Raw genomic sequence first — 13,167 nt, 5'->3', positions numbered from 1 at the left:
GGACTGTGCAGCTGTGACTGTAGGGAGGGGATAGAGAGGACAGTGCAGCTGTGACTGTAGGGAGGGTAAGGGAGGACTGTGCAGCTGTGACTGTAGGGAGGGTATAGGAGGACTGTGCAGCTGTGACTTTAGGGGGAGGATAGGGAGGACTGTGCAGCTGTGACTGTAGGGAGGGGATAGAGAAGACTGAGCAGCTGTGACTGTAGGGAGGGGATAGTGAGGACTGTGCAGCTGTGACTGTAGGGAGAGGATAGAGAGGACTGTACAACTGTGACTGTAGGGAGAGGATAGAGAGGACTGTGCAGCTGTGACTGTAGGGAGGGGATAGAGAGGACTGTGCAGCTGTGACTGTAGGGAGAGGATAGAGAGGACTGTACAACTATGACTGTAGGGAGAGGATAGAGAGGACTGTGCAGCTGTGACTGTAGGGAGAGGATAGAGAGGACTGTGCAGCTGTGACTGTAGGGAGAGGATAGAGAGGACTATACAACTGTGACTGTAGGGAGAGGATAGAGAGGACTGTGCAACTGTGACTGTAGGGAGAGGATAGAGAGGACTATACAACTGTGACTGTAGGGAGAGGATAGAGGGGACTGTGCAGCTGTGACTGTAGGGAGGGGATAGAGAGGACTGTGCAGCTGTGACTGTAGGGAGAGGATAGAGAGGACTGTGCAGCTGTGACTGTAGGGAGGGGATAGAAAGGACTGTGCAGCTGTGACTGTAGGGAGGGGGTAGAGAGGACTGTACAACTGTGACTGTAGGGAGAGGATAGAGAGGACTGTGCAGCTGTGACTGTAGGGAGAGGATAGAGAGGACTGTGCAGCTGTGACTGTAGGGAGAGGATAGAGAGGACTGTGCAGCTGTGACTGTAGGGAGGGGATAGAAAGGACTGTGCAGCTGTGACTGTAGGGAGGGGATAGAGAGGACTGTGCAGCTGTCACTGTAGGGAGAGGATAGAGAGGACTGTGCAGCTGTGACTGTAGGGAGGGGATAGAGAGGACTGTACAACTGTGACTGTAGGGAGGGGATAGAAAGGACTGTGCAGCTGTGACTGTAGGGAGGGGATAGAGAGGACTGTGCAGCTGTGACTGTAGGGAGGGGATAGAGAGGACTGTGCAGCTGTGACTGTAGGGAGAGGATAGAGAGGACTGTGCAGCTGTGACTGTAGGGAGGGGATAGAGAGGACTGTGCAGCTGTGACTGTACATTGGGGATAGAGAGGACTGTGCAGCTGTGACTGTAGGGAGAGGATAGAGAGGACTGTGCAGCTGTGACTGTAGGGAGAGGATAGAGAGGACTGTGCAGCTGTGACTGTAGGGAGGGGATAGAAAGGACAGTGCAGCTGTGACTGTAGGGAGGGGATAGAGAGGACAGAGCAGCTGTGACTGTAGGGAGGGGATAGAGAAGACTGAGCAGCTGTGACTGTAGGGAGGGGATAGTGAGGACTGTGCAGCTGTGACTGTAGGGAGGGTATAGGAGGACTGTGCAGCTGTGACTGTAGGGAGAGGATAGAGAGGACTGTACAACTGTGACTGTAGGGAGAGGATAGAGAGGACTGTGCAGCTGTGACTGTAGGGAGAGGATAGAGAGGACTGTGCAGCTGTGACTGTAGGGAGAGGATAGAGAGGACTGTACAACTGTGACTGTAGGGAGAGGATAGAGAGGACTGTGCAGCTGTGACTGTAGGGAGAGGATAGAGAGGACTATACAACTGTGACTGTAGGGAGAGGATAGAGAGGACTGTGCAACTGTGACTGTAGGGAGAGGATAGAGAGGACTGTGCAGCTGTGACTGTAGGGAGGGGATAGAGAGGACTGTACAACTGTGACTGTAGGGAGGGGATAGAAAGGACTGTGCAGCTGTGACTGTAGGGAGGGGATAGAGAGGACTGTGCAGCTGTGACTGTAGGGAGGGGATAGAGAGGACTGTGCAGCTGTGACTGTAGGGAGAGGATAGAGAGGACTGTGCAGCTGTGACTGTAGGGAGAGGATAGAGAGGACTGTGCAGCTGTGACTGTAGGGAGAGGATAGAGAGGACTGTGCAGCTGTGACTGTAGGGAGAGGATAGAGAGGACTGTGCAGCTGTGACTGTAGGGAGAGGATAGAGAGGACTGTGCAGCTGTGACTGTAGGGAGGGGATAGGGAGGACTGTGCAGCTGTGACTGTAGGGAGGGGATAGAGAGGACTGTGCAGCTGTGACTGTAGGGAGAGGATAGAGAGGACTGTGCAGCTGTGACTGTAGGGAGGGGATAGGGAGGACTGTGCAGCTGTGACTGTAGGGAGGGGATAGAGAGGACTGTGCAGCTGTGACTGTAGGGAGAGGATAGAGAGGACTGTGCAGCTGTGACTGTAGGGAGGGGATAGAGAGGACTGTGCAGCTGTGACTGTAGGGAGAGGATAGAGAGGACTGTGCAGCTGTGACTGTAGGGAGGGGATAGTGTGGACTGTGCAGCTGTGACTGTACATTGGGGATAGAGAGGACTGTGCAGCTGTGACTGTAGGGAGAGGATAGAGAGGACTGTGCAGCTGTGACTGTAGGGAGGGGATAGAAAGGACTGTGCAGCTGTGACTGTAGGGAGGGGATAGAGAGGACTGTGCAGCTGTGACTGTAGGGAGGGGATAAAGAGGACTGTACAACTGTGACTGTAGGGAGAGGATAGAGAGGACTGTGCAGCTGTGACTGTAGGGAGGGGATAGAAAGGACTGTGCAGCTGTGACTGTAGGGAGGGGATAGAGAGGACTGTGCAGCTGTGACTGTGGGGAGGGGATAGAGAGGACTGTGCAGCTGTGACTGTACATTGGGGATAGAGAGGACTGTGCAGCTGTGACTGTAGGGAGAGGATAGAGAGGACTGTGCAGCTGTGACTGTGGGGAGGGGATAGAGAGGACTGTGCAGCTGTGACTGTAGGGAGGGTAAGGGAGGACTGTGCAGCTGTGACTGTAGGGAGGGTATAGGAGGACTGTGCAGCTGTGACTTTAGGGGGAGGATAGAGAGGACTGTGCAGCTGTGACTGTAGGGAGAGGATAGAGAGGACTGTGCAGCTGTGACTGTAGGGAGGGGATAGAAAGGACTGTGCAGCTGTGACTGTAGGGAGGGGATAGAGAGGACTGTGCAGCTGTGACTGTAGGGAGGGGATAAAGAGGACTGTACAACTGTGACTGTAGGGAGAGGATAGAGAGGACTGTGCAGCTGTGACTGTAGGGAGGGGATAGAGAGGACTGTGCAGCTGTGACTGTACATTGGGGATAGAGAGGACTGTGCAGCTGTGACTGTAGGGAGGGGATAGAGAGGACTGTGCAGCTGTGACTGTACATTGGGGATAGAGAGGACTGTGCAGCTGTGACTGTAGGGAGAGGATAGAGAGGACTGTGCAGCTGTGACTGTAGGGAGAGGATAGAGAGGACTGTGCAGCTGTGACTGTAGGGAGGGGATAGAAAGGACAGAGCAGCTGTGACTGTAGGGAGGGGATAGAGAGGACTGTACAACTGTGACTGTAGGGAGGGGATAGAAAGGACTGTGCAGCTGTGACTGTAGGGAGGGGATAGAGAGGACTGTGCAGCTGTGACTGTAGGGAGGGGATAGAGAGGACTGTGCAGCTGTGACTGTAGGGAGAGGATAGAGAGGACTGTGCAGCTGTGACTGTAGGGAGGGGATAGGGAGGACTGTGCAGCTGTGACTGTAGGGAGAGGATAGAGAGGACTGTGCAGCTGTGACTGTAGGGAGGGGATAGGGAGGACTGTGCAGCTGTGACTGTACATTGGGGATAGAGAGGACTGTGCAGCTGTGACTGTAGGGAGAGGATAGAGAGGACTGTGCAGCTGTGACTGTAGGGAGAGGATAGAGAGGACTGTGCAGCTGTGACTGTAGGGAGGGGATAGAAAGGACAGTGCAGCTGTGACTGTAGGGAGGGGATAGAGAGGACAGAGCAGCTGTGACTGTAGGGAGGGGATAGAGAGGACTGTACAACTGTGACTGTAGGGAGGGGATAGAAAGGACTGTGCAGCTGTGACTGTAGGGAGGGGATAGAGAGGACTGTGCAGCTGTGACTGTAGGGAGGGGATAGAGAGGACTGTGCAGCTGTGACTGTAGGGAGAGGATAGAGAGGACTGTGCAGCTGTGACTGTAGGGAGGGGATAGGGAGGACTGTGCAGCTGTGACTGTAGGGAGAGGATAGAGAGGACTGTGCAGCTGTGACTGTAGGGAGGGGATAGGGAGGACTGTGCAGCTGTGACTGTACATTGGGGATAGAGAGGACTGTGCAGCTGTGACTGTAGGGAGAGGATAGAGAGGACTGTGCAGCTGTGACTGTAGGGAGGGGATAGAAAGGACTGTGCAGCTGTGACTGTAGGGAGGGGATAGAGAGGACTGTGCAGCTGTGACTGTAGGGAGGGGATAAAGAGGACTGTACAACTGTGACTGTAGGGAGAGGATAGAGAGGACTGTGCAGCTGTGACTGTAGGGAGAGGATAGAGAGGACTGTGCAGCTGTGACTGTAGGGAGGGGAGAGAAAGGACTGTGCAGCTGTGACTGTAGGGAGGGGATAGAGAGGACTGTGCAGCTGTGACTGTGGGGAGGGGATAGAGAGGACTGTGCAGCTGTGACTGTAGGGAGGGTAAGGGAGGACTGTGCAGCTGTGACTGTAGGGAGGGTATAGGAGGACTGTGCAGCTGTGACTTTAGGGGGAGGATAGGGAGTACTATGCAGCTGTGACTTTAGGGGGAGGATAGGGAGGACTATGCAGCTTTGACTGTAGGGAGGGGATACAGAGGACTGTGCAGCTGTGACTGTAGGGAGGGGATAGAGAGGACAGTGCAGCTGTGACTGTAGGGAGGGGATAGAGAGGACTGTGCAGCTGTGACTGTAGGGAGGGGATAGAGAGGACTGAGCAGCTGTGACTGTAGGGAGGGGATAGAGAGGACAGTGCAGCTGTGACTGTAGGGAGGGGATAGAGAGGACTGTGCAGCTGTGACTGTAGGGAGGGGATAGAGAGGACTGAGCAGCTGTGACTGTAGGGAGGGGATAGAGAGGACTGTGGAGCTGTGACTGTAGGGAGGGGATAGAGAGGACTGAGCAGCTGTGACTGTAGGGAGGGGACAGAGAGGACTGTGCAGATGTGACTGTAGGGAGGGGATAGAGAGGACAGTGCAGCTGTGACTGTAGGGAGGGGATAGAGAGGACAGTGCAGCTGTGACTGTAGGGAGGGGATAGAGAGGACTGAGCAGCTGTGACTGTAGGGAGGGGATAGAGAGGACTGAGCAGCTGTGACTGTAGGGAGGGGATAGAGAGGACTGTGGAGCTGTGACTGTAGGGAGGGGATAGAGAGGACTGAGCAGCTGTGACCTAGAAGACCTCCATCTTTTAATGGATCCTGCATGAGTTCGCACTTCCCTAATATATAGGTCACATATGTTTATACGGACAGTCTCCACCCCCTCTTCCTGATGAATGTACAGAAAAGACTCCGCCCACGTCATGATCATTGTACTTACCTCAGGGTGGAAGGCGTGGCAGGAATGTGGCCGTCGGCGGAGTTTTTGGGATCTCATGCGCTCACACTTCACAGAAGCGTTATGTGGGGAGGAGTTAAGGTTACGTGTATCCACAAGTGTCAGCGGGTCACACCAGAACCCCTCATCCATAGCGGACCCCCGATAACAGACAAGAAGTTCATTCACCCCCAATAACTTCTGTTTAGACCCCAGATTCTGTATCTACAACTCCCAGCAGACTGTGAAAGCTGGGTGGATGCTGGGAGTTGTAGTTTCTTACGTTCTGTATAAGGATATATTTGACTTCTTTGGCTTGTAAGGAGACTTGGGGGAAGAGGCTGCAGTCGCAGAGCGAGTCGCTGACCAGGAGCAGGAGGTTGCTGTGCAGGACGTGCTGCATGACGAACATCCTGCGGGGGACAACACAGCAGTGACAATCCTGACCGCAGTACCACACACTGCCACTAGAGGGGGACAGACCCTAAAACACTAATCAATCGTCATGTAGGACTCCGGGAAAGCTGAGTATCACCACTATCATCATATGTGGACCTACCTCTGGCAGTGACCGCACTCGATGAAGCCATTGGCCTCCCGGATGGAGGCGTCGTGTATGAAGGCGGGGTACTCCGTGTCACACGGCTGCAGCATGTCCTGCTTCTTGTGCTTGTGCGCTGGAGACAGAGAGACGTGTAAGAAGATGGGGGCGAACGTCTGACTAGCGGTCACCTGTAAGTTACTATGTATATGATAGCGGTGAGAGATCCTCGTGGGCGGGGCCAGCAGCAGGACAGCAGGGGAGGGTCTTTATGGAATAATGGGTGTGGTTATGATAGATGTTATTAAGGGGTGTGGTCTATTTCCTGTAAAGTTATGTAAAGTACAAACAAATCGACTCATACTTTGTCATGTGGGTGGGGCAAGGGACTGGGCCCCGCCTTCTGTTACTTACAGTGATGGAAAAAGGACTTTGCTGGAAGTGGAGGTCACATGACAGGTCACATGATGGATGAGACGCCAATGAGAGGAGGATGGATGGAAGAAATGAGAGACAATGGCAGGTCACGTGACGCGTTACATTATCTATAATACTACAGGTAGGTTGTTGCACCTGGGGGGCTCCATGGCCACCTACCTTCTGCAGTGTTATCAGAGGACCAGAGCGGACACAGACTGAACTCCAGGAAGAAGCTGCAGGAGAGGAGAGAGATCCATGACATGTACAGTCTACTGCTCTCTGTTATCAGCCGCCCCCCTGTGTGTCCAGTACATACCCGCCGGGCAGATACTTACAGGACCAGGTTACTGAGGAGCCACTGGGCGGCCGACATCAACGCCAACAGCGGCTGCAAGAGGAGACACAGAGAAGCGACACATCAGCTGTGTGATCGTGCTGCATATTACATGTCACATATGAGTGTTCCATGTGTCACGTGTCACGTATGAGCGTCCTGTGTCACGTATGAGTGTCCTGTGTCACGTATGAGCGTCCCGTGTGCCACGTGTCACGTATGAGCGTCCCGTGTGCCACGTGTCACGTATGAGCGTCCCATGTGTCCTGTGTCACGTATGAGCGTCCCATGTGTCCTGTGTCACGTATGAGCGTCCCGTGTGTCCTGTGTCACGTATGAGCGTCCCGTGTGTCCTGTGTCACGTATGAGCGTCCCGTGTGTCCTGTGTCACGTATGAGCGTCCCGTGTGTCCTGTGTCACGTATGAGCGTCCCGTGTGTCCTGTGTCACGTATGAGCGTCCCATGTGTCCTGTGTCACGTATGAGCGTCCCGTGTGTCCTGTGTCACGTATGAGCGTCCCATGTGTCCTGTGTCACGTATGAGCGTCCCATGTGTCCTGTGTCACGTATGAGCGTCCCGTGTGTCCTGTGTCACGTATGAGCGTCCCATGTGTCCTGTGTCACGTATGAGCGTCCCATGTGTCACGTATGAGTGTCCTGTGTGTCCTGTGTCACGTATGAGCGTCCCATGTGTCCTGTGTCACGTATGAGCGTCCCATGTGTCCTGTGTCACGTATGAGCACCCCATGTGTCCTGTGTCACGTATGAGTGTCTCGTGTGCCACGTGTGACCCTCCATCGTGGCTCTTACATTGAGCAGGCTGCGGCCCCCGCTGTGGTGGTGATACGGCATCTTGCACATGGCCTGGTAGTCGTACAGCGTCACCCTGAGGTGAAAGAGCAGAACACAGGGTCAGAGGGCGTCCACTACATGTCACATATGACACAAGGGGATGCTGGGAGTTGTAGTATCCACACTTACTGTCTGAAGATGCTCATGTGCAGGAGCTGCGTCATCAGAGACCCGTCCACCTCCCCGAGGAACACGCCGGTCTGTGGGGGGAGCAGAGGGTGAGACACTGACACTGTGTGACCACTAGGGGGAGCAGAGGGGGAGACACTGACACTGTGTGACCACTAGGGGGAGCAGAGGGGGAGACACTGACACTGTGTGACCACTAGGGAGAGCAGAGGGTGAGACACTGACACTGTGTGACCACTAGGGGGAGAGGAGGGGGAGACACTGACACTGTGTGACCACTAGGGGGGGCAGAGGGGAGACACTGACACTGTGTGACCACTAGGGGGAGAGGAGGGTGAGACACTGACACTGTGTGACCACTAGGGGGAGCAGAGGGTGAGACACTGACACTGTGTGACCACTAGGGAGAGCAGAGGGGGAGACACTGACACTGTGTGACCACTAGGGGGAGCAGAGGGTGAGACACTGACACTGTGTGACCACTAGGGGGAGAGGAGGGGGAGACACTGACACTGTGTGACCACTAGGGGGAGCGGAGGGGGAGACACTGACACTGTGTGACCACTAGGGGGGAGAGGAGGGGGAGACACTGACACTGTGTGACCACTAGGGGGGAGCAGAGGGGGAGACACTGACACTGTGTGACCACTAGGGGGAGCAGAGGGTGAGACACTGACACTGTGTGACCACTAGGGGGAGCAGAGGGTAAGACACTGACACTGTGTGACCACTAGGGGGAGAGGAGGGGGAGACACTGACACTGTGTGACCACTAGGGGGAGAGGAGGGGGAGACACTGACACTGTGTGACCACTAGGGGGAGCAGAGGGGGAGACACTGACACTGTGTGACCACTAGGGGGAGAGGAGGGTGAGACACTGACACTGTGTGACCACTAGGGGAGCAGAGGGGGAGACACTGACACTGTGTGACCACTAGGGGGGAGCAGAGGGGGAGACACTGACACTGTGTGACCACTAGGTGGAGAGGAGGGTGAGACACTGACACTGTGTGACCACTAGGGGGAGAGGAGGGGGAGACACTGACACTGTGTGACCACTAGGGGGAGCAGAGGGTGAGACACTGACACTGTGTGACCACTAGGGGGGGCAGAGGGGGAGACACTGACACTGTGTGAACACAAAGGGGGAGCAGAGGGTGAGACACTGACACTGTGTGACCACTAGGGGGAGCAGAGGGTAAGACACTGACACTGTGTGACCACTAGGGGGAGAGGAGGGGGAGACACTGACACTGTGTGACCACTAGGGGGAGAGGAGGGGGAGACACTGACACTGTGTGACCACTAGGGGGAGCAGAGGGGGAGACACTGACACTGTGTGACCACTAGGGGGAGAGGAGGGTGAGACACTGACACTGTGTGACCACTAGGGGGAGCAGAGGGGGAGACACTGACACTGTGTGACCACTAGGTGGAGAGGAGGGTGAGACACTGACACTGTGTGACCACTAGGGGGAGAGGAGGGTGAGACACTGACACTGTGTGAACACTAGGGGGAGAGGAGGGTGAGACACTGACACTGTGTGACCACTAGGGGAAGCGGAGGGGGAGACACTGACACTGTGTGACCACTAGGGGAGCAGAGGGGGAGACACTGACACTGTGTGACCACTAGGGGGAGAGGAGGGTGAGACACTGACACTGTGTGACCACTAGGGGGAGAGGAGGGTGAGACACTGACACTGTGTGACCACTAGGGGGAGAGGAGGGGGAGACAGTGACACTGTGTGACCACTAGGGGGGATCAGAGGGATAGACACTGACACTGTGTGACCACTAGGGGGAGAGGAGGGTGAGACACTGACACTGTGTGACCACTAGGGGGAGAGGAGGGGGAGGAGGGGAGACACTGACACTGTGTGACCACTAGAGGGAGCAGAGGATGAGACACTGACACTGTGTGACCACTAGGGGGAGAGGAGGGTGAGACACTGACACTGTGTGACCACTAGGGGGAGCAGAGGGTGAGACACTGACACTGTGTGACCACTAGGGGGGCAGAGGGGGAGACACTGACACTGTGTGACCACTAGGGGGGCAGAGGGGGAGACACTGACACTGTGTGACCACTAGGGGGAGAGGAGGGGGAGACACTGACACTGTGTGACCACTAGAGGGAGCAGAGGAGGGTGAGACACTGACACTGTGTGACCACTAGGGGGAGCAGAGGGTAAGACACTGACACTGTGTGACCACTAGGGGGAGAGGAGGGGGAGACACTGACACTGTGTGACCACTAGGGGGAGAGGAGGGGGAGACACTGACACTGTGTGACCACTAGAGGGAGCAGAGGATGAGACACTGACACTGTGTGACCACTAGGGGGAGAGGAGGGTGAGACACTGACACTGTGTGACCACTAGAAGGAGAGCAGAGGGTGAGACACTGACACTGTGTGACCACTAGGGGGAGAGGAGGGTGAGACACTGACACTGTGTGACCACTAGGGGGAGCAGAGGGTGAGACACTGACACTGTGTGACCACTAGGGGGAGCGGAGGATGAGACACTGACACTGTGTGACCACTAGGGGGAGCGGAGGATGAGACACTGACACTGTGTGACCACTAGGGGGAGAGGAGGGTGAGACACTGACACTGTGTGACCACTAGGGGGATCAGAGGGATAGACACTGACACTGTGTGACCACTAGGGGGAGAGGAGGGTGAGACACTGACACTGTGTGACCACTAGGGGGAGAGGAGGGTGAGACACTGACACTGTGTGACCACTAGGGGGAGAGGAGGGTGAGACACTGACACTGTGTGACCACTAGGGGGAGAGGAGGGGGAGACAGTGACACTGTGTGACCACTAGGGGGAGCAGAGGGAGAGACACTGACACTGTGTGACCACTAGGGGGGATCAGAGGGATAGACACTGACACTGTGTGACCACTAGGGGGAGAGGAGGGGGAGACACTGACACTGTGTGACCACTAGGGGGAGAGGAGGGGGAGACACTGACACTGTGTGACCACTAGAGGGAGCAGAGGGTGAGACACTGACACTGTGTGACCACTAGAGGGAGCAGAGGGTGAGACACTGACACTGTGTGACCACTAGGGGGAGAGGAGGGTGAGACACTGACACTGTGTGACCACTAGGGGGAGAGGAGGGGGAGACACTGACACTGTGTGACCGCTAGGGGGAGCAGAGGAGGGTGAGACACTGACACTGTGTGACCACTAGGGGGAGCAGAGGAGGAGACACTGACACTGTGTGACCACTAGAGGGAGAGGAGGGTGAGACACTGACACTGTGTGACCACTAGGGGGAGCAGAGGAGGGTGAGACACTGACACTGTGTGACCACTAGGGGGAGAGGAGGGTGAGACACTGACACTGTGTGACCACTAGGGGGAGCAGAGGAGGAGACACTGACACTGTGTGACCACTAGGGGGAGCAGAGGAGGGTGAGACACTGACACTGTGTGACCACTAGGGGGAGCAGAGGAGGGTGAGACACTGACACTGTGTGACCACTAGGGGGAGCAGAGGAGGGTGAGACACTGACACTGTGTGACCACTAGGGGGCACTGGTGGTCCCAGTGACATCACATGACTACACACATGAGCGGCACAGGTGTTTCCCAGATCCACAATATGATAATGAGATTTTAATAGTGGACAGAGGGGGGGGGGGGGGGGGGGTGGCTGTTAATTCTGCTGGTTACAGACAAGCCCTTGAAATGGATTTAACCCCTGCAGCGCCGCCCTCACCTGCTCCAGGTCCTTGGATAACACGATGAAGCCGTTATTGTCAATTAGGTAACAGCTCAACCTCTGGGGAAGTAAAGTGGAGAAAAAGAAAATCCTTGAGTGCAGCTCTGGATGTGACTAGAGTAATATTATCAATGACCCCCAGGACCTGCACCTACCTCGTCCTCACAACTCAGAGGACACATCCCGTCCACATCACTGCACTGCGGAGGATACAAAGTGTTAGCGCCCCCTACTGAACATTCCCTATAAACTCAATGTAACCCCTGACCCACGGGGCCCTACAATGTCTGACCCCAGGGGCCCCACAATGTCTGACCCCCGGGGCCCCACAATGTCTGACCCCCGGGGCCCCACAATGTCTGAAACCAGGGGCCCTACAATGTCTGAAACCAGGGGCCCTACACTGATTGACCCCAGGAGCCCCACAATGTCTGACCCCAGGTGCCCTACACTGTCTGACCCCAGGAGCCCCACAATGTCTGACCCCAGGTGCCCTACAATGTCTGACCCCAGGGGCCCTACAATGTCTGACCCCAGGGGCCCCACAATGTCTGACCCCCAGGTGCCCCACAATGTCTGACCCCAGGGGCCCTACAATGTCTGACCCCCGGGGCCCCACAATGTCTGACCCCCGGGGCCCCACAATGTCTGACCCCCGGGGCCCCCCAATGTCTGACCTCAGGTAGAAGTAAAACTTACATCCGTGTCATTGGGCTGAGAGCGACGAGACCCCCAGGAAAAGAGAAAAGAGAGAGACGTCAGTGACCGCACACAGTGATGTACATCACACAGGTACCTACCTCCACAGCCGGGTGTCACTTACCTGCTGAGAAACCTTCCAGAAGATCTCCCGCAGCAGAGACAGCTTCATCTGCACCCCGACAGCTGCAAGGTGAAACACAAGACGTGAGAGGTGACCACTAGGGGCACTAGACGAACACGAGGATAACAGATAGTGACCCCCCCCCCCGAACACGAGGATAACAGATAGTGCCCCCCCCCCCAACACGAGGATAACAGATAGTGCCCCCCCCCCAACACGAGGATAACAGATAGTGACCCCCCCCCCCCGAACACAAGGATAACAGATAGTGCCCCCCCCCCACCAAATACATAGGCAACACATAGCATACCCTTTACCCCCCACCCCCTGAACATGAGTATAACAGATACCCCCCCCCCCCATACAGGATTACAACGGATGGGCTCTAGATGTGATAATAAGACATGATGTAACTGGAGGTCTCGCTACGGCTGTGATACTGGGACCCCCAATACTGACCACAGAGGGTCCAGCGCAGGGTTAAACCATCAGATGACGCATCTAATAATATCCCGGGGTGACACCTACCTCTCACCTCCCCCCTGACACCTCTCACTCCCAGCAGCCAAATGTGAAGTTTTCTTCTGCGTCATGAAGACGAAAATATAGGAAGCTTATACCTTGTCACATCCCAGAAATAACCCGGAAAACAGCCTATCCCTCACTAGAGAGCAGCGGTGCCATCACTGAGAGTACAGCCTATCCATCACTAGAGAGCAGCGGTGCCATCACTGAGAATACAGCCTATCCATCACTAGAGAGCAGCCTATCCATCACTGAGAATACAGCCTACCCATCACTAGAGAGCAGCGGTGCCATCACTGAGAATACAGCCTATCCA

At 55.6% G+C, this 13,167-nt stretch overlaps 1 protein-coding gene across 6 annotated transcripts in view; it reads right to left on the bottom strand.

The window, feature by feature from the left end:
* The window catches only part of CACNA2D4 (calcium voltage-gated channel auxiliary subunit alpha2delta 4), a 142,508-nt gene that overhangs the window by 4,822 nt on the left and 124,519 nt on the right, over nucleotides 1-13,167 (bottom strand). For 5 of the 6 annotated variants that reach the window (XM_072144918.1, XM_072144920.1, XM_072144922.1 and 2 more), the window contains 12 exons: nucleotides 12,327-12,388; nucleotides 12,203-12,217; nucleotides 11,659-11,703; nucleotides 11,501-11,563; nucleotides 7,761-7,831; nucleotides 7,590-7,665; nucleotides 6,782-6,834; nucleotides 6,624-6,679; nucleotides 6,441-6,461; nucleotides 6,045-6,162; nucleotides 5,781-5,898; nucleotides 5,489-5,566 (listed from right to left, as the gene is read on the bottom strand). In XM_072144918.1, the coding sequence (XP_072001019.1) occupies nucleotides 5,489-5,566; nucleotides 5,781-5,898; nucleotides 6,045-6,162; nucleotides 6,441-6,461; nucleotides 6,624-6,679; nucleotides 6,782-6,834; nucleotides 7,590-7,665; nucleotides 7,761-7,831; nucleotides 11,501-11,563; nucleotides 11,659-11,703; nucleotides 12,203-12,217; nucleotides 12,327-12,388 (776 nt within the window). The remainder of the gene's footprint in view (nucleotides 1-5,488; nucleotides 5,567-5,780; nucleotides 5,899-6,044; nucleotides 6,163-6,440; nucleotides 6,462-6,623; nucleotides 6,680-6,781; nucleotides 6,835-7,589; nucleotides 7,666-7,760; nucleotides 7,832-11,500; nucleotides 11,564-11,658; nucleotides 11,704-12,202; nucleotides 12,218-12,326; nucleotides 12,389-13,167) is intronic. The other variant, XM_072144919.1, reaches the window with a different exon arrangement.

This window comes from Engystomops pustulosus, chromosome 4, assembly GCF_040894005.1.
Source record: "Engystomops pustulosus chromosome 4, aEngPut4.maternal, whole genome shotgun sequence".
Lineage (NCBI taxonomy): Eukaryota > Metazoa > Chordata > Amphibia > Anura > Leptodactylidae > Engystomops > Engystomops pustulosus.
The sequence above is the reverse complement of the archived record's forward strand: the minus strand, read 5'-3'. Positions and strand labels throughout refer to the sequence as shown.